Source organism: Pan troglodytes, chromosome 17 (genome assembly GCF_028858775.2).
Source record: "Pan troglodytes isolate AG18354 chromosome 17, NHGRI_mPanTro3-v2.0_pri, whole genome shotgun sequence".
Lineage (NCBI taxonomy): Eukaryota > Metazoa > Chordata > Mammalia > Primates > Hominidae > Pan > Pan troglodytes.
In genome coordinates this window covers 20,347,996-20,375,799 of record NC_072415.2, presented here as the reverse complement: position 1 = coordinate 20,375,799, position 27,804 = coordinate 20,347,996, and the positions used below count along the sequence as shown (strand labels likewise).

Here is a 27,804-nt window from a genome sequence, read left to right as displayed (position 1 = left end):
AGAGTGCGGCAGTTTTTGTCTGCTGATCTTCCCGCATCTAAAATAGTGCCTGACACATATTAGGTGCTTTGCAAATATTGAATGAAAGAATACGCCCCATCAGTATCTCACCGCGCCTGCGCTAGATGCCCTAGGTGGGGCCAGCCTTGACGCGCTGCGCCTGCGCGATGTCTCTTTGCGGGGCGCACCGGCAGGCTCCCAGCCCCGCTTCGTCGCAGCGGCTTGGGCCCTCCGGCCCTCCGTAGCCGCTCGACTGTCGCGCTGCACCAGCTTCCTCCTCGGCGTTCCCACGCCTATTTGGGCGGATTCTTGGCGCCGGAGGAAGAGGCAGGGTCACCCTCTCTCCACGTCAGGGACCTGACTGTGGAGATGGCGGCTCAGAAGATAAACGAGGGGCTGGAACACCTCGCCAAAGCAGAGAAATAGTGAGTGAGAACCTTCCGGGGGCCTGTGTGTGGACGCCGGGTCCGTCTCTCACTGGCGCGGCCTTAGCACCCGGGGGGGCGGGAGGGAGGGCTCAGGGCTGAGGGGGCTCGGCGCGCTGGTGCCCGCGGGGCTGCCGGGGCTCGGTGTCCTCTGGGTCACACTCCCGGGGTCGCGCTCCCGGGGTCGGGGTCAGCTCTGCTGCGCCTCGGGCAGCGCCGTGGGTCCACCCCGCCGGAAGTCCGCTCCCCAGAGCCGGTGTGGGCGGGGACCCGGCGCAGTGCTGCGGGGCGAGGGCTTCTCTACTTGGGCGCTCCGCTCCTGAAGATTGTGGTGGGGGCTGTCTGTGCATCGGAGGCTCGTTAGCAGCATCCTTGGCCTCTACCTGCTGGGTGCCGGTCGCATCTCTTCCCCATTTGTGGCAACCCAAAATGTCCTCTGGGGAACAACATCGCTCTGTTGAGAACCACCGCCCTAGAAGAGCCCCCTGTGTGGAGGGGACCATAGGTTTACCCCAAAAACTCCTCGGTGAACCTTTGTCATCTGGCATTTTACTGTCCCTGTGGGCAGGGACTGTGCTTCGTTCGTCCTTTGATGTGTATGTCCTGCCACCTCTGGTACAGTACGTAGTAGGCACCCAGCAAATGTTTGTGGGACTGAACTGATTCTTCTTAATTCATCCTTTTGGCAGCCTCTTCCCCCCGTTTCATTACTCCAGTGCATTTTTATCTGGCAGTTACAGTTAATAGAAAGTCAGCATTGTGGGCCGGGCGCGGTGGCTCACGTCTGCAATCCCAGCACTTTGGGAGGCCGAGGCGGGCGGATCACAAGGTCAGAAGATCCAGACCATCCTGGCTAACACGGTGAAAACCGTCTCTACTAAAAATACAAAAAATTAGCCGGGCGTGGTGGCGGGCGCCTGTAGTCCCAGCTACTCGGGAGCCTGAGGCAGGAGAATGGCCTGAACCCGGAAGGCAGAGCTTGCAGTGAGCCGAGATCGCGCCACTGCACTCCAGCCTGGGCGACAGAGCGAGACTCCGTCTCAAAAAAGAAAAGAAAAGAAAAAGTCAGCATTGTGCTCTGTGGTGGGTGCTTCACATACATAATTTCATAAGCTGAGATCTTCACAATAAATTTCCAAATAGAGATTCTAATTTTTCGTAAGAGGAAATGAGACTAAGGGAAGCCTCATAACGACTTGCCCCCGACTGCGCAGGTGAAAGATCGCAGAGCCAGTTTTCAAACAGTGGAAAAACTCAAGCTCTATCACATGACTCGAGGCAGTCAGTGTGTAAGGTGCTGGGGCTCTCCTTGGTGCAGGAGGTTCCCACAACATTCTGCTTTCTAGTGGGAGCAAACGCAAAATTTGTAATAAGAATAGTGTGTGGAATAGGGACCACAAAAAAGCTGTATTAACTGTGCATAGGTAACCCAGAGGGAGAAGTTTATTCTGCTTGAGAAAATTTGAGGAGGAGATGATTTGTGAGCAGGGCTTGAAAAATACGGAATGTTTTAGACAGAGGGAAAATCTTGTGAAAGAGATTCTGTGCACAACCTGTAGTATGTATTATACGCGGGCCTGAAAATGTGCTCTGGGAACAGTGAATGTAGTGTAGTCACAGTGCCAGGGGACGAGCTGGAGTGAAAAAGAGTTGGGGCCAGACTGTGAAGGGACAGCTTCTCACATGGCTATTGTAGGCATCCAACCAGTGGACTCGGTTAGATTTGCTTTTGGTGAAAGAAATGTGGCAGCAGGCTGGGCCCAGTGGCCCATGCCTGTAATCCCAGCACTTTGGGAGGCTGAGGCGGGTGGATCACTTGAGGTCAGGAGTTCGAGACCAGCCTGGCCAACATGGTGAAACCCTGTCTCTACTAAAAATACAAAAATTAGCCGGGTGTGGTGGCGCGCACCTGTAATCCCAATTGCTCAGGAAGCTGAGGCAGGAGAATCCCTTGAGCCCTAGAGGCGGAGGTTGCAGTGAGCGGAGATCGCGCCACTGCATTCCAGCCTGGGAGACAGAGCAAGACTCTGTATCAAAAAAATAAATCAATAAAAAGGAAAAGAAAAAGAAATGTGGCAGCAGTGTGGAGAATGGACTTTGACATAGTCAGTAAACGAACATTTACAAAGTTGTCTCTGTGTACCTGTACCAGCCACAGAGGATACTGGAGTAACCAAAAGTGGTCCCTTCTTCAAGAGCTTAGAATTCACAGGTGGGCAGACAAGTTAACAGAGGACTAAAAATAGGACGTTCAGTGCTAGAATAGAAGTATTCAGTGTGGTATGGTAGAGATAGGAAGCAAGGAAAAGGTAATATGCTCAGGATGCGGGGAATGGAAGAGGAGGAAAGGTGACTCTCCCATGAAGGTACTGCCAGACATGTTAGTGGGTTGTCGACTTCAGGGGAGAGGTGGTGATGGCCTGAATTCAAATAACAGTACAGGGGTAGGACTGGGTGATGTTTGTCAGTAAGGTTGACATGCTTTAATGAGGTGCCTGCATGTAGAGATGAAGAGTTAACTCCTCGGTTTCTAACTTGGGAGACGAGTGGGAGAGGCCTTCAGCCAAGATAGGGGATATAGATTAATGGATGTGATTGGTGGGTAGGTCTGGGGCAGGGAGGTGGGGCGGGGAGGTGTGGAGTTCAGGCTTGAAGTGTTAGTTTGAAATGCTGCTAGACAGAGTTACTCAGTGGGTGGTAGGAAAAATGGGCCAGGAGCTTAGGAGATATTTGATTTTTCTCCATTTTCTAATGATGATGTAGTTCAATATTGCTGAGTAATTTTGTAAATTGATCCCCACACAGATGGTAATTTTGCTGTTTTCTTTTTTTCTGTGGAAATTGGTCAGTTTCCTTATTGATTCTTTGGAGAAAAAGGTCAAAAGGACTAACAGGTATGGCTGCTAAGCCTAAATTAGCTGTATATCTTTCTTCCTTATTAGTGGTGTTCATGTGACTTGGGATGGTTTGCCCAGTTTTAAACTCTCTGGGTCTTTCCGTGTATAGCACATTAGGTGACCGAATGATTGTATCTTGTTTTTAGTGGGATTTAAAAAATTATGTTAATATACAGAATGTAATGTTTATTATGGGATAGGAACAGAGGGTTAGCATTTTGCATATTGCATATTTCCTCAATTTTGTAGATTTGAGTAGACACACCACAATTTAAGGATATTATTTTTCTGAACAGTGAAATTCTTGGTAAGCTTGAAAAATTGCTTATTTTAATTTGAATCTTGTAACACTATATACACAAACAAATTTTAGATGCTAAATATGTTGAATAAATTTAATTGGCAAAAAATGTTACTGTAGCTGGCTGGGTACAGTGGCTCATGCCGGTAATTCTAGCTCTTTGGGAGGCCAAGGTGGGCGGATCACTTGAGGCCAGGAGTTCGAGACCACCTGGCCAACATGGCGAAACCTCTTCTCTACTAAAAATACAAAAATTAGCTGAGTGTGGTGGCACAAGCCTGTAATCCCGGCTACTGAGGAGGCTGAGGCACGAGAGTCACTTGAACCTGGGAGGCGGAAGTTGCAGTGAGCCGAGATAATGCCACTGCACTCCAGCCTGGGTGACAGAGCGAGACCCTATCTCAAGAAAAAAAAAAAAAAGAAGCTATGACTTTGTGGCAGTTCCCATGGCTGTCACATAATGAAGGCTGTACTTCTGAGGGCTCATACAGATTCCTCATCTTTCAGTTAAGATACTCCCCTGAGTCATTTGAAGCAAGCAGTGTTCTATGCAAGCAGGCCTTCACTAATTGAATGAAATTTAGAATTTAAGATGGTTTGGGCAATTTTTATGCACACCCAAATTTGACAGTTACTGAATTAGTTTAAACTAAGTCTGAAATTATTTTAAAATAAGAAAAAAAATATTGAGGAAAAGGCAAGTAAGATAAGGATTCAAAATTGATTGTCCTTTGGTTTGGCATCCAAGAAGCCAGTAGTGATCCTGGAAAGCAGTTTATCTTGGCTTTTGTAATATCCTTCCCTTTCTGATTATCCTTCTTGTTTATGGGTGGCGAGTTTTCACTTTTTTTTTTTTTTTTGCCTACTTCCTCAGTTGTTTCACTGAATGATTGTATTCCTTAGTCTTTGTGTTCTCTCTCTGCAGTCTCACTAGGGGATCTGATCTCATCTGTGCTCTTGACATATGCTTATGATGCCTCCATTTATGTCTCTAGCCTCTTGTCTGTGCGTCAGTTTCATGAATCCCTCTGCTGTCGATACTGTGCTTCAGAGGTTCTAAAGCTTTAATGCACCTTTGGGCTCGTTAAACCTCAGAGGTGCTGTAGGCTTGGGATGGGGTCAACAATTTACGATTTTAGTAAGTTCCCAGGCAGTGCTGATGGTGCTGGTCCAGGGACCATGAATTGAGAACCTCTAGGAGGAAAACCACGTACCTGTGACAGTGGGAGTGAAAGAGGTGAGGTTGTGTTTGTTAGGCCTAAGTTTGGATGGAGGCAGGTGACACAGAGTTTGTGCCTGATGGTTTCTCCTTTTTTTTTTTAAAGACCTAGAAGGTCATTACAAGCAGAGATCTGACTTATGAATGTGGTTGGTAACTCCTGTTAACTGTGTGTTTTTTTCATTCTAGCCTGAAAACTGGTTTTTTAAAATGGAAGCCAGATTATGACAGTGCCGCTTCTGAATATGGAAAAGCAGGTATTTTTGACTATAGTCCAGTTGCTCCAGTATGTAATCTTAAAATAGTCTGATAACTTCATTTCACCATAATACTTACTCATATGCTTTCTACAAGGCTTTAATAGTTAAAAAACAAACAAAACAACTGTGCAAGCCCTTGAGTTTTTTTCCACTTATTATTTTCAGATGTGTTGAGAGCTGAGTCAGAGTTCCTGGTACCTGCTGTCTATGACAGCAGGGATGGGGCGGGGTTGGTGATACACAGTAGTGGGTTTTTAGCGTTGCTTGTATGTTCTTTAACTCCAGTTATTTGAATACTATATCCATGAGTTTTGCCATATTTCTCTATTATACTTTCTATTGAATTAGGAGTTTGTTAAATTTTTTGTTAGCCTCATCTTAAGCAGATATGCAAATCATATGTTTGCTTGGTATTTTATGTCTTTTATGAACCTCACTTTGAGTGTATCTGTTCAGTGTTCATGAAGTGTTAAGCTATATACATATTTTAATCAATTTATCTATATGAGATATAAACAATCTAAAATATGCAACAGAAAGGGAATTTACTAAAAATTTAGCATTCTGAATTACAGAATGATAGCTTTAAGCATATCTGTGATAATTTGGAGTATAAATATAACAAAATTTTGAAGTGCCTTGAACACATTTTCAGTTGTATTTCAGTGATAGCCCTTATCACATTTGTTAGCCTAGCATAGAGATCATCTGGGGCAAGTGCTTTTGGTTAAACAGCAAATGAGTCTTCAGTACTTTTATTTAAATCTGAGTAAATTCTGTTTTTTTGCATCATGCAAATTGTTTATCTTATACTTGAAAATTATTAAAAGTTTAAACTTTGTATGAATTTTATGGACTACTTATGCAAGGAGGCTTCTGTAGCAGAAGGGAACAACATTTTGCAAGTTTCCTCTGTGAGGGAAATTTAACACAGATTTGTTTTCTGCCCCTCTGAGATCATGAATTACATTCAAAAATAAATGTTTTAGATGAAATTTTCCCGCTGAAGCATCCTTTGTTTATTTTCTTTAAGGGCTTATGGAAAATCTATTTAATCAGAATAAATTTTTTAAAAAGCAACATATGGAAAAGCAGGGAGGGGAATAGCTTCAGTATTTGGTTTTCACATTTTATTAAAGAGAATTTTAAGAGTGTTTTTAACAAATAGCACTTTTCTTAAAGCATTATGCTTTTTGCTTCTTTGTAAGCAACCCTTGATAAGTTTTCCAAAATTTGTAAGATCATATGTTATAAGCACTCCTGTTTTGTTTTGATGATTACACTTTTAAAACAGCTTGCAGTATACTTTAGCTGTTTGAACAGTGAGACATCTTTTTCATAGATAGTAAACAGTATAAAAGATTGTTTTTTTAAAAAAATGCATTGTTAGACATTTAAAGATTGTGCCAAAAGGAAGGTTTATTATAAAAAACTGTTAAATGTGCTTATTGGCCTTCAGTTTCTACCTAATCGAGTGACCTATACCCAAAATACCGTTTAAAGGTAAAACTGGTGAAGTAAGGTGCTGTCTTTTGTGACTGAAGAATCTGCTGGTTACTGGGGAGTATTGGGGAGTGTTGGTGTTAGAAAGACTTCTTGATTTTGAGTGGAAGAAACACTGATTTGTTGCCAGTAGTCAACAATTAAAAAAGAAAAAGTTTTAAAAATACTCGTAAGTTACCAATAATTGGAAAAGTTGTAAGGAAATTGCTTTAGAAAAAAGTAATATTTTATAGTTTTAGGATACTTCCTAAGTATTTGAAGTAAGTATGTTTGTAATACTTCATATAAAATGCAGATTTCAATAATGATTCATTTGAGGTTTTTAATGATGGAAATAGAGAGTCAATTTTTTTTTCTATTTCAGCTGTTGCTTTTAAAAATGCCAAACAGTTTGAGCAAGCAAAAGATGCCTGCCTGAGGGAAGCTGTTGCCCATGAAAATAATAGGGCGTATCTTTTTCAACTTTTAAAAAGAAATTAAACAATTAGATGATTTTGACAAGCTGTTTTCTCTTGCTGTAAATTTACTACCTGTGAAGTAAAATGTTTTTAAATTAGAAAATGATTAGAAAAATTCTGTATTTTTAAACTGTGAAGGAGCGTTTATAATGAAGTTTGATTATAAGGTCCACACTGGTTCGCAGAGCTACAATACTTACTTTCTATTGTTTGTGATTTTACTTGATGATGGTTTTACTTGGGATGAAGTAAAGTAAATCTGTAGACATGTGCTGAAGAATGAAGAAGTAGCACAGGTATTGAAAACGCGTGAACTACTGTATCAATTTTTTTAAATACAGTTTTCCTTAGGTATTTGAAATAAAAATTATTAGTTTAAAACAGTACATTTTCTTGAGGTGTTTGCAAACTTATCAATAAAAAATGTTTCTCTTATTTGCAAACTGTAGTCATAATAACTTTGTACTTCAGTAAAACTTCAGATTATTGCGTAATAGAAATAGTTTAAAATCCGTGCAGTGTTTTGTTAGTGGTTTTGGGAATTATGTAGTTTTAAACTATATCGACAGGTATTGAATTACTTCTTTTTTACCTGTTTGTAGGATTTGTCTTTTGGAACCAACTGGGTCAGTGATTTAGTTAACTGTCTTTAAATAGTTGATCTATAGAAACTATTGATTTTTTTCTTTTTTCCTTAACTTTGACTTCGTTACTTCCATTCAGTCTTTTTCATGCTGCCAAGTAAGTATTCTTCATGTTTTCATGTATTTGCAAATTATGTTTTAAATGTTGCTGTTTTTCTGTAGGTTGGTAATTTTTTCCCAAATTATAAATTTTGTATTGATTTAAATAATAATCATTTCTCTTTGCTTCAGTTTTTACCTAAACCTTAAAAACCAAGACTTACTCCTAACTGTAAGATGTAAAGAGTTTAAATTAAATTTGCCATAATATTTTATTAGGAGCATTTTGTTCAGTAGCCTATGGGAAAATAAGTTAGGATCTCTTTTTTCCTCTGTTTGATAGTTAATGGTGCCTGTGGAAATGAAGCAGGAAGCTTTCTCTTGCCTTGTGGAGAGTAGTTATTTGTTGGCCGAGGCAGGCGGATCACTTGAGGTCAGGAGTTCAAGACCAGCCTGGCCAACTTGGTGAAAAACCTCGTCTCTACTAAAAATACAAAAATTAACTGGATGTGGTGGCACGTGCCTGTAATCTCAGCTGTTGGGGAGGCTGAGGCAGGAGACTTGCTTGAACCTGGGAGATGGAGGTTGCAGTGAGCTGAGATCGTGCCTCTGCTCTCCAGCCTGGGCGACACGGCAAGACTCCATCCCAAAAACAAACAAACAAACAAAAAAACTTAGGTTTAGGTTTGTCAGATGGAAATTAATTTAACCTTACTGAGCCTTACTTAATTTTGCGTCTGCAAAATAAAATCTCTTTAACTCAAATGTCTGATGTTCTAAGCCATTATTCCCCACAAAAAAAGAATAAAAAATTATATTGTGTGGTAATGTAAGCCTGAAGTGATATGTTGTGTATGAGCCCATTGTAATTGAAGTCACTTTCCTTACCAGTAGTTCCTCACCAGAAAGTTTCTTCTACCCCTTATTTCGTTAAGATCTCATCAGAGAAATTATATTCTCTTTGCAGAGCTTATGAGCAAGCTGGAATGATGTTGAAGGTCAGTAATGTTATGTCACAATTGTTGTGTAGGTAAAATGAATTAACTACAAGGTGTTAAACAAGAATTTATGTTGAAGTTGAAAAGCTTCCTTACTGTAAGGCAAGAGGTGCTAAGTTAAGATTTTCTGTCCACGGTAACGTTAATTGGACCCGTAGAATACATTCTGTACGTCTTAAGGAATGTTAAAAGTGAAATTTAAGAGAAAATGTATTGGAGTGAACTGGGAACACTAATGTTCTAAGCTCTATAACCAGGATAGATGTGTATTGCTATAAAAAGAGCTCTATGGGAAGTTTCTCTACTTTTGAGAAGGACATCTAAATGTAGTAAAATTTTATAAATATTAAAAAATTATCATACATGGGTTATAGAAGAGATTTTTACTTATGTGAATAACAGTTGGCAGCAGAAACAACCACAGATTTAAGCTTTTGCTACTTTAATTCATTCTGCATGGAATATTCCAACTAATGTACCTGTGCCACTGTTTGTACTTCTGCTCCTCAAAAGCAGGCCAGGAATTAATGTCCTGCTGTGGTGAGACAGAACATACTACTTTATGATGCTGACTTTCAAAGTATGCCAGCTGGCAGTTGAAATGAAGTATTTGTCTTTCTTTTTTTAAAATGTTTTTTCCTAAAATGGTAAAAGCTACTTTCAAGTATTTATTATAAAGCTTTGTTTTTAAGAACTTTTACCTTAGTAAAGCTTTTGTTTTTAATTTCTATGACTTTTATAATGTGAACTTACTCATTTTTTTAGTGAACACATGCTCATTGTAGACAATAAAAAATACCGAAAAGTTAAAGAATGTTAGTAATAGCTGTTAACATACTCAGTTTAAAAGATTTTATAGTCTTTGACCCAGGAATTTCAATTCTGTGAATCTATCATCGAGAGAGAGAGATCAAAGATTTATGCATCAGATTGTTTTTTGAAGAAATGGCAATTATCTAAATTTTGAATAATAGGAAAGTGAGGTTGGATGTAGTGGCTCACGCCTGTAATCCCAGCACTTTGGGAGGCCAACGCGGGTGGATTACCTGAGATCAGGAGTTCGAGACCAGCCTGGCCAACATGGTGAAACCCTGTCTCTTCTAAAAATACAAAAATTAGCTGGGCATGGTGGCGGGCGCCTGTAATCCCAGCTACTTGGGAGGCTGAGGCAGGAGAATTGCTTGAACCCGGGAGGCAGAGTTTGCAGTGAGCCGAGATCGTGCCACTGCACTCCAGCCTGGGCAACAGAGCGAGACTCTGTCTCAAAGTAATAATAGTAATAGGAAAGTGTTTAAATAAATTATGATGCTTCCTTATTATAAACTATTATATATCCATTGAAATAAAGCTTTTCTGGCCAAACATGCAACTGAATTGGTATTTGGTGCTGCAAGTTAGGTTATTAACCACAGTTCCTTTGAAACCATAGAGTTTCTTTTACGGCCAAAGAAGCTGGGGATCTGCTCTGGTCTTCTTGTGTCTCATTTTCCTCTGAGAATTAGGAAGCTCCCAGGTGGCTGTTACATTCTTAGTGTACTTCATGCCTGTTTAAGAAATGCTCAAACACTCTAACTCTCACAGCCTCAGTTTATATTGCAACAGCTGTACTAAGACTTGAATCTTCATCAAAAGTTATTATTCAGGCATCATTTCCATTGCTCAAGTATCTATTTAATTTGAGGGTTGGAAAGGCACTACTTTGAATGAAAGAAAATTAACTTAGTGGATAGGGAAACAGATGAAGGAAAATGCTTTCTGGCATTGTCTTATATTTAAATTAAATGCCTTTGGACACTCTTGGGAGCGCAGGACCCCTGAGCTACATGGTCCACAATTCTGTGGGCTAAAATTTCTACCAATTTGTCATACAAACCTTCACACTGATTCACCAGAAAGGCTTGGGGAGTGCCATTTTGTAGACAGATGCACAAGGGAAGCCACAGAAACTTGTTGGATCAACCTTTGGTTCTGTCACTTGATGACTGCTGTGATTTCATATCCTGTTTGCTCCACTGGCACACAGCCATTGAAAATAGGCATATTTATGGTGGAGGGTATAACTTTCAAGTAGGCAGCTCATCATTTTTTATGGAGAAGTATCAATAGTGTGGTTGGACCTCTTACTCACAGCCTCACTTGATTTTACGCAAAAACAGGAAGATGTAGTTGCTAATTTTTAAACAACAAATAGGACTCGGATGCCATTTTTACTGCCTTCTAATGTATTTTTTGCTCTATCTACTGGGTAAAACTCATGACGAATAGTTCCTGTGGTTTTTTTATCCTCCCAAATGCTTTTATGTTGTAGATTCACATTATATATGTAATTAGTGGGTAGGTATATTTGGGGAGGAAATACAGTTGACCCTTGAACTACCCAAGGGTTGGGATGCCAACCCCTTGTGCAGTTGAAAATCTACATATAACTTTTTACTCCCCAAAAACTTTACTAATAGCCTGTTTTTGTTTTTTTGAGACAGGATCTTGCTCTGTTGCCCAGGCTGGATTGCAGTGGCACAATCATGGCTTACTGCAGCCTCAACCTCCTGGGCTCAGGCGATCCTCCCACCTCAGCCTCCTGAGTAGCTGGGACTATAGGTGCATGTCACCATGCCCTGCTAATTTTTAAATTTTTTTGGTAGAGACTGGTTCTCGCTGTTTTTCCCAGGCTGGGCTCAAACTCCTGGGCTCAAGTGATACTTCTGCCTCAACCTCCCAAAGTGCTGGGATTATAGGCATGAGCCACTACCCTACTACTGACTGGAAGTCTTATCAATAATATAAACAGTCAGTTAGTACATATGTTGTATGTTGTATGGAATATGTTTTATACTGTATTCTTAGAATAAAGCTAGAGAAAAGAAAATATTAAGAAAATCGTAAGGAAGAGAAAATATATTTAGTGTTCTTTAAGTGGAAGTAGAGCATCATAGGGCTCTTCATCCTCATCATAGTCTTCACGTTTGGGCTGAGGAGGAGGAAGAGGAGGAGGAGGAAGAAGAGGGGTTGGTTTTGCTGTCTCGGGTGGCAGAGGAGCAAGACAGTCTGCGTATAATTGGACCAGCACAGTTTAAATCTCTGCTGTTCAAGGTTCAGTTGTATTCTTTAAAAGCCAAAATGACCCTCAGGACTAATGTGTCTGAGAGAGATTTTGTTAGGTTTACCTCCCCTATTCATTCAGATATTTTTCAGCAGATATTGTAGACTCGGATTCTTTCATTGACTTTTGGTTTTATAACAAAAAAAAGTATTGTTTTTATTTTTTCACTGAGGTTTAGAAATGCATTAGCATTTCATTCTGCTTGAGTGAATGATAGCAGTCTTATTTCATACAGTATCTTTCAGTCTGTGTTATTGTTAGTTTCCATAGCTAAATAATAAAGTTATGTTTTGGGGTTGGCGAAAATGAGACCAGTTTTGTTAAGGGTATCCTAATGAATTTGTCAACTTAGCAAGGGACTGAATAGGCAGATTTGTAAACCACCCATGAGATGTCAGTGTGGAGCCTACCTTAAGATACAGCAAGTCAACACTAAATAAGTTGCTTATGTAAACTTTATAACTAGCTTTTAAACGGTGTTTTTTTTTTTTTAAGTTTATTTTTAAAATGTTTGATTTGGAGATATTAGACATTAGGGCTGCATGATCCTGAGATGTATAGATTAATAGTAAGATACAGAATTTATCAGTCATGGAAGAGGGTTGCAAACTCAGATGAACTCAGGGTATAGAGGAATAACTAAAATGAATGAGCAGCTGGGACGTGGAGGGCATTTGGAAGTGAAGAGCGGGGAGAAGCGCCAGGAGGTGCATGATCATGTGGCGGGACAGTGCTGCCCAGCCCCAGCCTGTTGCCATACAGGGATGTAAGCCTGCTGATGCCATAGCTTTTGATATTTTTTTGAAGAAAGCCATAAAACAATTTTCATGAAAGTATCTAATTTAAAAATACTGCATGGATCAAGCAAAACACACTTGGAAGTGAGATAGAGTCATTGGGCTGCCAGTTTGTGATCCTTGGCATAGGTCTTGTATGTAGTAGGGACTTGGTAAATGTTTAAAGAATAAGAAGTGCTTAGAAAACGGTAAAGAGCAAGGTTTTTGGTTTTTTCTGTTTTCATAGATTTCCCAAAGGTCTGTGAAGTGATGATGAACTCTGTGTAGAAATTACCTGGTACCTTTTTGGTTGGGTTTAATGAAGCTTGATTGGGAGAGTAATCATGTGAAGCATTTCATTTTAAATATATTTATTGCTATACAATGTTTTTGAGTCATTTACTTTCATGAATTAGGGATAAAATAATTGTATTTCATATCCTTTGCCCACTTTTTGATTGGGTTGTTTTTTTCTTGTAAATTTAAGTTCCTTGTAGAAAAAGAAGACATACAGCCAACAAACATGAAAAACAGCTCATCATCATTGATCATTAGAGAAATGCAAATCAAAACCACAATGAGATCTCACGCCAGTCAGAATGGCGATGATTAAGAAGTCAGGAAACAATAGATGCTGGCCAGGCTGTGGAGAAATAGGAAAGTTTTTATACTGTTGGTGGGAGTGTAAATTAGTTCAACCATTGTGGAAGACAGTGTGGGGATTCCTCAAGGATCTAGAACCAGAAATACCATTTGACCCAGCAATCCCATTACTGGGCATATGCCCAAAGGAACATAAATCATTCTATAAAAACGTATGTTTATACAGTAAACACGTATGTTTATTGTAGCACCATTTACAATAGCAAAGACATGGAACCAACCCAAATGCCCATCAGTGATAGACTGGATAAAGAAAATGTGGTACATATACACCATGGAATACTATGCAGCTGTAAAAAAGAATGAGATCATGTCCTTTGCAGGGACATGGATGAAGCTGGAAGCCATCATTCTTGGCAAACTAACAAACACAGGAACAGAAAACCAAACAACCGCATGTTCTCACTCATACATGGGAATTGAACCACAAGGACACATGGACACAGGGAGGGGAACATCACACTCCTGGGCCTGTCGGGGGCTGGGGAATAAGGGGAGGGAGAGCACTAGGACAAATACCTAATGCATGCGGGGCTTAAAACCTAGATGATGGGTTGATAGGTATAGCAAACCACCATGGGACATGTATACCTATGTAACCTGCACATTCTGCACGTGTCCCAGAACTTAAAATAAAAAATAATTGCATTTCAGATTGTTAACTCTGTTTTTCTTTAATTGATGCATTTGCTGACCTGTCTGCTGTATCCTTTGCCCAAAGGAGATGCAGAAACTACCAGAGGCCGTTCAGCTAATTGAGAAAGCCAGCATGATGTATCTAGAAAACGGCACCCCAGACACAGCAGCCATGGCTTTGGAGCGAGCTGGAAAGTGAGTGTGAGATGGACAAGTCTCTGCATAGAAGTCTTGTCTTTTTGTTTTAAAGAGGTCCCTGAAAAACAAGTTTTCCATTTCTCATATAAGACACGTTTTCTTGTCTGATTCAGGCTTATAGAAAATGTTGATCCAGAGAAGGCTGTACAGTTATATCAACAGACAGCTAATGTGTTTGAAGTAAGTTTGAATCTTATTTTTTTCTTTAATTACTTAGACTGTTTAGGTCAATAATATATAGGAAAATAGAGAAGTGCAGTGGCTACTTTTAAAACTTTTCCCTGCTCACAGTTGCACGCTATTTCTTTTCTGTTAGAGAGTAGTGAAATGAACTAGCAGCTTTCGTGTTCCCCCCTTGATCCAGTGCCATTACTTCTTTACAAAATAAATATTAGGGGATAAAAACATTTCAACGTTAAAGCAGCCAACACTTGTTTTTCTTTGATTCCTTCAGAATGAAGAACGCTTACGACAGGCAGTTGAATTACTAGGAAAAGCCTCCAGACTACTAGTACGAGGACGTAGGTATGTCTTTAAAAACTATTGCTGTGTGTTTAACTATACTTTGAATCCACATTTGGAACTGGAAAGTAATTTGGGGGATAGCTTGTTAATTTTTTGGTATAAGCTGTAGACACACCAGGCCACACAATAGAATATTAACATTTACTAGACAGTAGGCACACTGAATTAGATATTAAAAGATCTGCTGTTTTTTGAAAGTGTAATGCCCAAATTTATCATGCACTGTGCTTTTATTGGTTGAACCCTGGCTCAGCAACATGAAAGGGAACAGTTTCCTTCATCTGTTACTTGGTTGGATTATAATATCTCTCTCAAGGAAAAATAAGAATATTAGGATAAATGACAAAGATGCATAAACACTCACCCATGAAAATTGACAGGTTCTTGACAAATAGTGTCATTATTAGAATATTTACCTTGTTATCGTTTCACATATGACCTGAAGCACAAATAGTTGAACCTCAGAAAGCTAAAATCCTATTGGGATTTCCTTTTGTTTTTTTACTTTATCTCAGTTTACTTTTAGTAAACAATTTTTTTCATTAATAAAATTCTGTCTCAATAATATTTAAGATAAACATCTCTAGGAGATTGTAAGTCTGCAGATATCTTAATTGAAATTTGTCCAAAGCTTCCCAGTAACAGAAAACACCCAAGATCCATTTAATATGTCAAGGAATCAAAGTAGAAATGACTGATGAATCTATCCTATCTGAGACTGAATTAAATTTTTTCTTCATGAAGACTGCAGATTCTGAAATACAATTTAAACCGGTCTAGAGTAATATGAGAATAAATTAATCTAGAATTAACTATTAAACAATCTCATTTAGATTAATTTGTTTGTAGGACCTTCCTTCACTGAGTAGTATTTTTTTGTCTAAATGGAATAGAAATTTCATTTTGTTTTTAAATTAGGACTTTAATCATGAAGGAAAGTTTAATTTAAATGTCAGTCCGGGGTCATTATCTTTATTCATCTTATTACTTACTCGTCGCTTCCCAGAAATCAGTGAATGAAATGCTAACTCTGACAAATCCCAACTTAAAAATGGTTCACTTTAGTTTCTGAAAGTGTTTGTTACAGCAGCAGAGCTGTTCTTGGTGGTGGCGCTATGGCTGTGGCAAAATAGCTGAACTGTGAGGTGATACCAAGGTTCTGACTTGTGAGCAGGGGCCCCATGTCTTAGAAACAGTGTCCTTCATTCTTTTCAGGGCAGCCAGGAGGCAAGTTTTAGCATAGTTTACCTCCTTTCTCATCTGTTCTCACCTCCTGATGCTCCCCGACAAGACTCCCAGTGCCTTTCTAGAGCGCTAAGCCCCTTACTATAAGACCCCATGGAAGGTGAAGGAAGTGAAGTTGCAGGAAGGGGCAGAAGTTAAGGACAGCCCTGTGTGAAAATCCAGACTGCATCAGCTCCCCTGAAGTATTTCTGCTTTCCACATCTTCTTTCCTTTTGTTTCTCAAGGTATAGATTATCTAAAGCTGTGTTGTAGAGGGAGTAGCAGGAAAGGAGAGAGGCCAGGATCTTTTCGGGGGAGGTCAGATGAGGAACGTTTTCCAGCTGCCTGTGCATATTCCTTTAGAAAGCTCCACTAGGGATGGGGGCCACCATCATCCTCAAAACATTACCAGTGTTGCCAGTCGGTTTGGACACATCTGATGAAAGCCATTGTTTTAAAGCAATTACTGCATTAAATTCTTCAAAGCCTCAGCAGAGGGGAGAATGCTAGTTGAGTGAGCAGCAGAAGTGAGAATGCTGCGTAGATGTGCTCAAAGGGCACATTTATAAATCTAGGGCTTTTATTCGTGACTTTGTTTTATTGGGTTTTTTTTTTTCTTTTTAGGAAAAATGTATTTTAAAATGGTACTTTCTACTGTGCTCAACAAAAATGTTATGGAAATATATTTTTGAAGTGTATTAACAATATAAAAATTAATTTAAATTTGTGCAGGAACATGAAGGAATTTGATCTTTTGAAAAGTGTTGCTGGGTATCTTGGTATGAAAAAATTAAGTCTACTGTCATGGTACTTCTATTGGGAACTTAAATAGTGCAGGGTAAGAAAAAACATGCAGCGTTTATAGTGATGGAGACATTATTGAGATGATTTATGTGATAATTGAAAATATTAACTATGTGCTTAGATTATTATTTGATTGCATCTGTTGCCTAAAAGAACTAAACAGGTGGTAATTTTATGCTTCACACCAGCAACATCTACTAATAGACTGTGTGGCATGGAGTCTAAAGTTTTATGTTTGTTATATTTAGTTAGTGCACTTATGTTTTTACATTAACATGCGTCCGTAAGATGTCCTAATTTAATACTTTCTCTGTTAGTGTAGCAAAGAATCTATTTAATATATTAATCTCTTGCTTCTCCTTCAGTTTTGGAGAGTCAAAATTCAGAAGTGATTCATAGTTTCATTTAGATTACATCTGGGAAAAGTCAGTCCAAGGCCAGTGCCCTTGTTCCTTTTTAGAAAAGGCCTTTCCAGGCTGGATGCAGTGGCTCATGCCTGTAATCACAACACTTTGGGAGGCCGAGGCAGGCAGATCACCTGAGGTCAGAAGTTCAAGATTAGCCTTGGCCAAATGGTGAAACTCCTTCTCTACTAAAAATACAAAAAGTAGCCGGGTGTGATGACGCACACCTATAATCCCAGCTACTCGGGAGGCTGGAGAATCGCTTGAACCCAGGAGGCGCAGGTTGCAGTGAGATTCCCATCTCAAAAAAAAAAAGAAAAGAAAAGAAAAGAAAAAAGACCTTTCCAGCAAGTTGACCATGACCTTGTGCCTCTGAGAGAAGGTCTATGCCTCTGAGACAAGGTGTGTGGTCTCAGTGAACCCAAATCCCTCCTAGAAGATTCACTTAGCAAAGAAAAGAGCTGCTTCTCACCAGTTGTCTGAGACAGTCACTAGATCCTAAACACAAGGAGGGTTGGGTGTGTATATGTTCAGGGGTGGGATGTGTGCTATTAAGGAGAATCACTGGGTTTCTGTCTTGCATAACTGTTCTGTCCATGGTGCCATTAATAACTGAGATAAGGAATATAGAAACAAACTTATCGGTGATGATAATAAACTTAGCTGGGAATATGACACGTAAACTAAACATTTCTGTAGGTAGTTAAAAATAGGTTTTGGAGTTCAGGAAATAGTTGGGGCCAGAGGAACAGTTTGAGTTGTGGTGTAGAAGGTGTCTGTTGAAAGCTTGGGGATGAATGAGGTTCTGTGACAGTTTTCTGCCATTTGCACATAACTTCTGTGGGGTTTCAATTTTGTTACATTTGGGGAAGATAAAAACAATTTATTCTTTTTTCAGCAAAACCAGATTCTTGTCATTTTGTTAGGAATATTAAGTATTACCTGATGGAAAAGTTGAAAGCATCTGTGTTTCATTATAATAAGTAACTAATACTTTTCTGGATACATTTAAAAATAGATGGCTTTGTATGCTAATTTCATGGCCTTTTAGCAAAGTCGATCAACTATTTCGACTACAAACTCACGTAAGGGCTTGGCTCTTTTGTTAGGTAACTATATATTAGCACATAGAAATGCTATCATTATGTCAAGGAAATAAACAGTTTATGCGTAAAGAATGCACCCTTTATAGTTAAATATATGAAAAGTTTAAAATACTGAGATTGCTAATAGAATGATATAATCTAGACACGACGGGCACAGAATATTCTGACCGTAATTTATTTTATAAAACAGGATCTGTTATAAGCTCGGGGTCACAATTATAAATGATACAGATACATGTAGCTGTAGTCCGCCTTGCATTAATTTTTTATTTCTGCATAGCAGATTGCTACAAACTTAGCAGCTTAAAACAGTACTCACTGATTAGCTCACAGTTTCACGAGGCCAGAAGTCTGGATACAGTGTAGCTAGGTCCTAGTGTAGCTAGGTAGCAGAGCTAGGGTCTCACCAGGCCGAAATCAAGGTGTCGGAGGGGGCTGATCTCACCGGAGGCTTGGGTCCTTTTCCAAGCTCATTGATTGTTGGCAGAATTGATTTCCTTGCAGCTGTGTGGAAGAGATTCCTGTTTTCTTGTTGCCTGTTGGCCAGGAACTGCTCTCAGCTTTGAGTTCGCCTTCAGTTCCTGGCCGTGTGCCCCCATTGGTGGTTCACAGCATGGCAGTTTGCTGCTAATTAGAGACATCAGGAGTACTCTGGCCTCTAACTTAAGGAAAGGCCCACCTGATTAAGTCAGGCCCACACAGACAGTGATTCACTCGAAGTCAGCTGATTTGTGTCCTAATCACAGGATGGCCCATCATATTCCGAGGGTCACACCTACACTTAAAGGGGGATTATAGAGGAAATGTTTACAAGGGGCAAGAATCGGGAGCACTCTTAGAATTCTGCTACCAAACCCAGCTTATAAATTGACTTTGTTCCAAAAATTTATCAAGCTGACCTGTGGAAATTCAGAATGCATTTCTCCTATGAGTGTCATTTTATAAGGCACTAAGTTGCCAGCGTGCATCCCATAAAGATTCAGTTTAACTCATGATGTAAGTAGCCATAATAGCATAAGCCAAGCCACTGTGTGTGTGGTGTGTGTGTGTGTCTGTGTATACATGCCACTATTTTTAAAAAGATAACATACAGGCTGGGTGCGGTGGCTCACGTCTATAATCCCAGCACTTTGGGGGGCTGAGGCAGGTGGATCACCTGAGGTCAGGAGTTTGAGACCAGCCTGGCCAACATAGCGAAACCCCATCTCTATTAAAAATACAGAAATTAGCTGGGCGTGGTGGTGGGCGCCTGTAATCCCAGCTACTCGGGAGGCTGAGGCAAGAGAATCACTTGAACCCGGGAGGCAGAGGTTGCGGTGAGCCGAGATCTCGCCACTGCACTCCAGCCTGGGCAACAGAGTGAGACTCCGTCTCAAAAAAAAAATAAAAAGACAGAAAAATAGAGCATATAGCATAACAAGCATAACATTTTTCTATTTTTACTTTGGTTTACAATACCACTTACCTCCCTTTGAATCCCGATAGTACAGACTCTTGCCCCTTTTGGCTGTTGGTTGTGTGTATTCCCAATGCCCAGACCCTGGTAGTTTCTCCCATAACCGTGGACTGTTATTGGGATGAGAGCAGTGGCTAAAGACTGTACATTTCACTCAGTCTCAAGTTGTACTACTGAGGGAGTCCTGGCATTTGGAGTATACTCCTGCTTTGCAGGGAGGGGAGGTTCAATTAGGGTTTGATGGAATTAGGGCTGGGGGAATGAGAAAGGGGTAAGGGCCTGGAGGGTTTGGGGGAAAAGTTTTGGTGACCCCTTTCCTTGCTTTCATCTTCATTCTGCCATTGGGCAAAATGGAAGAAAAGGAGAATGTATGAGGGTCAATGGAAAAGATGAATGTTGAAGACTGAAGATGCAGGAAGGCTTTTGTTTAGGTCTCTAACTTGCCTCCCCTCTGCTGCCCTTCTAGGCACCTCAGAGCTTGCTAGGGCCACTGGGGCAGCAGCGGAGTATGTGATGGAGGGACACAGTGGGGGGAAGGCACCGAGTGCCCTGGGTGTCTGGATGTTCTTTCAGTCAGGAGGAAAGAAATCTTGGGTGATTTAATCGAAGATCGTCTCAAGTACGTATCACGAAGAAGTCGTGACACTCGCTATTGGACAGTCCTTACAAAGCTTAAAACTCCCCGTTTGACTTAACCCATCCTTGAGTTCTTTTGCTTTTTCTGTCAGCGTGCAGCCTGAAAGTGGGGAGTCAGACATTTGAAAGGTAAGCCAGATGAGCAGAGCATGTGGAAACCTGGGTCCTGGGGCAGCTGCTAATAATACCTGTCCTCCTGGTGTCTCTACAATCTATGATGTCAAGTACATTTCACAGGGGACCTCTGCTATAGATCATTTAGACCTGCTTGTTTTACATTTCTGCGTTTCGTTTTAGGTTTGATGAGGCGGCACTCTCTATTCAGAAAGAAAAAAATATTTATAAGGAAATTGAGAATTATCCAACTTGTTATAAGGTATTCTTTGAAAGTGTTTGTTTTTGGTATTACATTAGATGATTTTTTATACTGGTATGAATAAGTACTTAAGAAAGGATTCTATGGGTATTTCTATGTTTTTGTAAAATAATACTTCATGGGCCTCTATTTTTGACCAAGATAGAGTAAGCCCACTACAGCTTGTTTCTCTGCTGATTACAGCTAAACTACTGGATAAAATACAAAAGCAACCACCCTTGAACTCTGAAAAGTAAATAAAAACAGACTAAGGAGAGGAGCAAACACGTGGAGAAACAACCACCATGGGAATGAGTTTCTCGGGGTTTTTTCCATTTCCTCTTGCAGCATTCATTGCCCTGCCCTGAGAGAAGCCCACAGTTGTGGAGCTGGGCAGCAAAGGCTGCAACAATGAAAACTCCAAAAGAAACCCCGCCTTTCTAACCAGCACTGGGAGAAGAGGTCCCATTGTTTTCCTCTCCTTTGGCTTTGCTCCAAGCTTGTCCCAGGCATGGAGCTACACTGTGATGATGGCTCAGGTTGATAAAACTCCACAAGGACCCCAGTCTCTTTTGCCAGAGGAACTAGGAAAATGAGCTAGAGAGCAAGGAGAAAATTCCGGAAAGGAGAGAGCTGGAAACGGAGTCCCCTGAGTGTGGATGTGGCCCACACAAGTCTTGGGTTTACTCTTCAGCTGTGCTGAGACAGGCCTCAAAGTAGCAGTGCAGCGCAAAGCTTGGAGAGCTAAGATTTCATCACTGTCGAAGTGTTGCACTGCCCTCTGAAGGGCTTATGCATGGAACAGGCCCAAAGCCACGTAGCAAAGGATTTGAATTAAGTGTAGAACTTTCATCCACCAAAAACAAGGCACCACATGTAGTCTGAACCTACCTGCTGAAAACATCTGTACTCTCCTGAAAATTAAGCAGAGGCTGTGCAGCATCACATTCACAGTACAATCCAGAATTACTCAACATGCAAGAACCTGGAAATATGACCAGTTTTCAGGAGAAAAGACAACTGATGGCAACCCGGCAGTGACCAGGGTTGTTGGCATTATCACATAAAGACTGAAGCAACTATAAGTTGCTCCATGAGGTAAAGATAAACACAATTGAAATGAATAGAAAAGAGGACCTGTTTTTTTTATAGGAAAAATTATTTTTATAGAAACTATAAAAATGAACTAATTGGGAATTTTAGGACTGGCAAATACATTATTGAAGTAAAATAATTGGATAAGCTTAATCTCAGAGATGACAGAAGGAAGACTTTGTGAACTTAAAGATAGATCAGTAAAAGTTACCTAAACAATAGAGACACCAAAAGATGGAAAAATACTTCATGAAGACCTATTTTTCCAGTAATTTATCAGTCATATCCTTGATCTTATTACTACTTTTATTGTTGACTTATCAATACTATCATTGTTTCTGTTATCTGAAGTTTTCACTCATACATCTTTTTCCTAGTTTATTTTTAAGGATTCTAAGTATCATTGTGGTGTTACGGGTCCCCCCCACTTCTTTTTTATTCACTTTTCAAGCTTGAATCTGTGTAGATATTTGAAAGAGATATCTTTAAAACGTGGTTGTGATCTAAGGCTTGTGTCAAAGTGCGGTCCGCAGACCAGCAGCAGGAGTGCCCCCTGGAATTTGTTAGAAATGGGTGAATCCCAGGCTTGCCCCTAGCAGCCAAATTCCAGGACATGAGAGTTGGAAAAGTACTGTTCTAGGATATTTCCCCTCGGGTGTCCCGTGGAAGTTACTATAGCATTTATAAATCTCTGTTTATACAAACAAAGACTCTGAAAGTTAAACTCCAGGTGTTTTCAATACTGCCAGGTTATTGACTTTATTAAACAGATGTAAATTTGACCATGATCCTCTCTTTTGTTGTAGAAAACAATTGCTCAAGTCTTAGTTCATCTACACAGAAATGACTATGTAGCTGCAGAAAGATGTGTCCGGGAGAGCTATAGGTAAGACGTTGTCTGGGCCCTCTTGACTTGCAGTGGCGACACCTCTGTGTCTACAACTAAGATTGCTGCTAGGACACATGTTCCTGGCCATGAAACTGTCATTTCTAAATCTTAGGAGTGCTCATCTACCATTTCATCTTTTACAGTGGGTGTTTTACACCTTTTTTTTTTTTTCCTTTCCTGTATTTTTCTCTAGGGGACCTCCACAGAAGTGAATGACTTTAGTCATTTTAGTCATTTTATTTGCCTTCTAAGAAAAAAAGAACAAGAAAAAGGGGGGAAAAATTATCAGATTTATGTTACAGAAATCAAAATGAGGAATTTTCTCGGTGTTTAACATGAGCAGTCTTAATCTCAACACTGTTAACATTTGGGCTGGATAATTCTTTGTGGTCGGGCCTGTCCTGTGCACTGTAGGCTGGTTAGCGGGATCCCCGGTCTCTGCCCTCTAGATGCCACTAGCATTCCCACACTTTTAAGTACCAAAATGTCTCCAGACAGTGTCACATGCCAGGGGCAGAATCATCCCTGCCTGAGATGTGTTCTTTTAAGGAGAAGGTGAAGACGTGTGATTTGTGCTTACTGCAGCATCCCTGGGTTCAATGGCAGTGAAGACTGTGCTGCCCTGGAACAGCTTCTTGAAGGTTATGACCAGCAAGACCAAGATCAGGTGTCAGATGTCTGCAACTCACCGCTTTTCAAGTACATGGACAATGATGTAAGTGGACCCATTTGCATAGCTTTCATCTTTTCTCTTGAAAGAAAGAGGTTTCTAGTGAGATTATTTTTTACCCATGTACTTAAGAGATTTTTTCCTACCTCTTTTTTTCTTCTCAAACTACTACTCATAAGGAAACTGACCACTTGCATTGAATTTCACCATAGATTTAGATAAAATAGATGTTAGTTGTGTGGTTTATAGCCATTTACTCACCCATCTAACTCTGTTGACCATATATATATTTTAAAATTGAGGCTTATTTCTCAACTTTTCCTCTATCTGTTGTCCTCTGTAGGTTGCTTTTATTCATTTCTTTTAGACGGACTCTCTGAAAGAGGCCCATTCTGTAGTGGCCTTTGTAATTCAGTAGACCTATGAAAATCTGTGAGGACTAGCTATGTGTTGCAGGTCATTAATTATCTCTAAGCCTCAGTTAATTCATTTGTAAAAATGAAGCCACTAGTACCTGTCTTGCTGGACTGTTGTGAAGAATACATTAGTCAGTGTGTGAGAAATATCCTCACATGATGTCTTGCACATAAAGTGAACCATGACTATAAGTTTTTAGTTTTTCTCATTTGTCTTTTTCAGTAGATTTGTAAGTACCTGTTTGGCCTTAGGCCTTTAGAGTATCATCATAGTATCAGATCAACTTAAGGCCTTCAGTTGTTTATTATAATGATATATGTAGATAAATTTTTTTCTAAATAACATCTTACATAGGTTTTGAAAATATATATATTTTTAAATTTTTAATTAAAAAAAATTTATAATTGAAACTTTTACTAGTTGTGTACCTGTCCCACCATGGTCATGAGGCATCTGGGGAGCAGCATTGTTGGGCTTTGTTTTTCCATCTGAATGGTAGAATTGGTGTTCATGAGAGTGGGGAGCCAGGCTGTGTCTTTTTAGAGCTGAGTAAAACATGTTAGGATTCTAGTTATCCAGCTTTTAAGAACATGTTCTGTTGTTGACAGTATGCTAAGCTGGGCCTGAGTTTGGTGGTTCCAGGAGGGGGAATCAAGAAGAAATCACCTGCAACACCACAGGCCAAGCCTGATGGTGTCACTGCCACGGCTGCTGATGAAGAGGAAGATGAATACTCAGGAGGACTATGCTAGTATTTTGCTTGCTGAAAAGAAAAGGGAAACAAAGGTAAAATCCTGACATGCCATTTCAAGGACTTGGGAATAGATTAGGGATATCCGTACTTCATTACAGTCATGATTTTGGATCCTAATAAAGACTAGTTTTTAGTTACCATCTTCCCAAATCACTCATTGTATCCATTACCTGTGAAGCATATCTTTTTCTTTCCATAAGAGCTTTTCTAAGACACCAGCAGGAATTAACAGAAAATCTACTGTCATGTTTTAATATAGTTGATTAAAAAATTTGCAAGCCAAATTATACATAAATTATGTTCTAAACAAAAGGGGTAATAAGCATAGGTATTCTCTCTTGGACACTTGTAAGTTACCGTTAGTGAATTGTTTTTTACGTTTCATTTAATAATTGCTGCTAAAGGTGATGTTTACTGATAAATTATTTTAAAATTTTTTTTGTTTTGAAAAGTAAATTTATCCCCCATGATGTTAGATACATTTAAATTATTAAGTCTTTTCAGAGATGAGATGGGGACAGGAAGTTATTTTGAGCCTTACAATATTATTTAGCCCAATAAAAGATGCATTGAAGCTCTTATATATTATGAGTTTGAAAAATTTTGAAGGTAGCATATTGAAGTGATCTATAAATATCTTCAGTCCTCTCTGAAGTGTGGGTATTTCTTCTATCTAAAAAATACATACAGTGACTGTCTTCAAATCTACTTGGTTCTTGACCAAATAGGAGCTAATGGGTAATGAATACCTTTTTGTTTGTTTGTTTGTTTGTTTCTTTCTTTTTTTTTTAAGGGTCTCACTCTTTTGCCCAGGCTGGAGTGCAGTGGCACGATCATGGCTCCCAGGCTAATGTTTTTATTTTTAATTTGTAATTTTTTTTTAATTTTTTTTGTTGAGATGGAGTTGCTCCATGTTGCACAGGCTGTTCTCAAACTCCTAAGCTCAAGCCATCTGCCTGCCTTGGCCTCCCAAAGTGCTGAGATTGTAGACATAAGCCACCTCACCCAGCCTATGAATATCTTTCTAACATTGTAAGAATGAGGTAATGTTTCCATCAGTCTAATACAGATATATTTCTTCCCTCCAAAACAGTTTGATTGTTTATTTTATTTTGATTGTAACTCCGTCATAACTTGACATGGAAAATGCTATATACTATGAAAACTTAGCTGAAAGGGAAGAATTGTTTTAGAAAGACAATATTTAAAACACCGCACTGCCAATATATTGATCCTTTATAGTTATTTCCTAAAATGCTGTTTTCGAAACATTCCTTTTTCACCCTGTTGTGTGGCTTAGACCCATCTCATAATCTGTTAATTGGAAAGAGGCTACAAACACCAGCAGTGTGCGTTCTGCAGGTACACGCTGCCAAAGTAATTTCCTGCTTATTCATGCCCTGTCTCTGTCTCTTTTAGAGTCATACCTTATTTGAGTATAGGTTGCTTAATTTTGCTAGACTTTCTGAAAACACTAAGGTGGAGTATCAGAAGTGATTTTAGTCACAGTTCTGTGGGAGAGCTTAGAATAACATCCTCCTTTGGGAGGTGGTCTCGGGTGCATGGATGTTGGTATACAGTCTTTATTGTAAGTCTGATACAAAATGCTAAAATAAATTTAATGTTTTTCTTCCTTAATTTATTGGCATAGTTCTTCAGGTAGCATCTCATTTTTATTAATGATATTGGGATTAACTATGAACAAGTTATATGTAGACATTTGCATTTAAGGACATTGCAGTGTTTCAAAGATCCCATCATTGCAGCTTGTATCCTTTAGATCCAATCGGAAACTTCTGGAGTCTTACATTAACGCTCATTTGAGCTAATTAGTAATCTGTTTAAACAGATTTGGCAATACTTTAAAGATACTGTAGACTATTTATGTATAGATAGATCATATTACCCATTAAAGTCTTGGGGAAAAAATTTTTTAATTTTACTCTTCTTATGTACTGAAAACTTTTTTTAAAAAAGGTGATGATGAAGTGCATTCTGTAGCAGCAGTGCAGCTATGCTTTAAACCACACAAAAGGCTGTGTCCAAGTGCAGCCTCCTTCACCCTTCCTGCCCACGGTGAGGATTGAATAACCAGGACTTGGGGATATTGTTTGTTGTCAGGGTTATTCTATGTGGTAAGGAATATTTGTTTCACATTTATACATTTTCTTTTTCCACTCACGTAAGTTTCTATCTTGAGAGCATAGTCCGAAGTGCAAAACTTGGTGTTTACAAGGAAAATTGTCTTCCAGAACTCCACTGTCATCACTTTCAACAAAGTGGAAGTTTGCATGAATATGCTCAGAATCTAATATTCAATGTTCTGTTACATTGTAAGTGAAGTCCAGCTACAAAATAGATTTAATATATTGAATTTATTTGTACATATGCAGAGTATGGTATTTCTGTATGGAATCTGCTTTATTCCTATTTTTTCCAACTCTGATGAGTAGAATATTAAATGTGTTGTTATGGAAATACAGATTATTGCTTCTATAGGAAGATAATTATGAAAATAAAACCTGAAACTATATAAATATAATTGTTCTTTGTATTATTTATTTTGTTTAGCTTGTTTTAATTTTCTTTTTTCCAGGGACACATTCTCTTAATTATATGACTTCAGCATTATTTTACAAGGACAGTATTTTGTTATCTGCAGTTGTCTTTTCTGCTCTTTGGGAGTAAGGTACCTTTGGGAATTTAAACTGTTTGAGCTTCTTAAAATACCAGTCATTCAGTTATTGTAATACTACATATACTGCTGTTTGGTGAGATGAAAGACTAATACCTCTTCCAAGAGAGTAATTCTTTGATTGGGTTAAGTGAGATAAAACCATGTATGATTAGGAGGCTAAGAGAACTGATGTGAAATTGTTTACATAATTAGCACCTTAAATACTAGCAGATTTACTTACAATCAGACATTTATTGGATGCTAACTATGTAATATTATCCCTGTCTTTCATGGAATGGAAATTAATAATATAATTTGATACCTGGATTCAGGAGAAGTTGAAGTAAGAAAGAATGCGGAAGGAGTGGCTGTTGGACATCGTGTGATTTTGTGTTTCTTCCAGGACACCTTGGAGTGTCTTGAATGTGGTTTGTGGTCACTATTGTGTTTGTAGCAGCAAGAGGAGATAGCCAGGAAGGATAAGCAAAGTCCACCTGCTGCTGTCACCCCTCGCATTGCTTTTATTCGACTCATCAAGAAAGCCTCAATAATGACTTTAATGTGATGAGTTAAATTTAAGGACATTAAAAACGTCTTGAAGGTAAGAAAGACTGAGGCAAACACCAATTTTGAAAAAGGAAAACAAACTTTCCACTGAATTGTTTTTATTCCAAC

General features: G+C 39.4%; 1 protein-coding gene across 1 annotated transcript; it reads left to right on the top strand.

Moving 5' to 3' along the window:
• The first annotated feature begins 210 nt into the window (after window positions 1-210).
• Window positions 211-26,994, top strand: NAPG (NSF attachment protein gamma). Its single transcript, XM_523864.8, has 12 exons — window positions 211-425; window positions 5,032-5,099; window positions 6,970-7,054; window positions 7,787-7,804; window positions 8,714-8,744; window positions 14,005-14,114; window positions 14,231-14,297; window positions 14,572-14,642; window positions 20,570-20,648; window positions 22,529-22,608; window positions 23,197-23,326; window positions 24,307-26,994. The coding sequence occupies exons 1-12, from the start codon at window positions 370-372 to the stop codon at window positions 24,448-24,450; spliced, it is 939 nt and encodes a 312-aa protein (XP_523864.3). The 5' UTR covers window positions 211-369; the 3' UTR covers window positions 24,451-26,994.
• The last annotated feature ends 810 nt before the right edge of the window (window positions 26,995-27,804 follow it).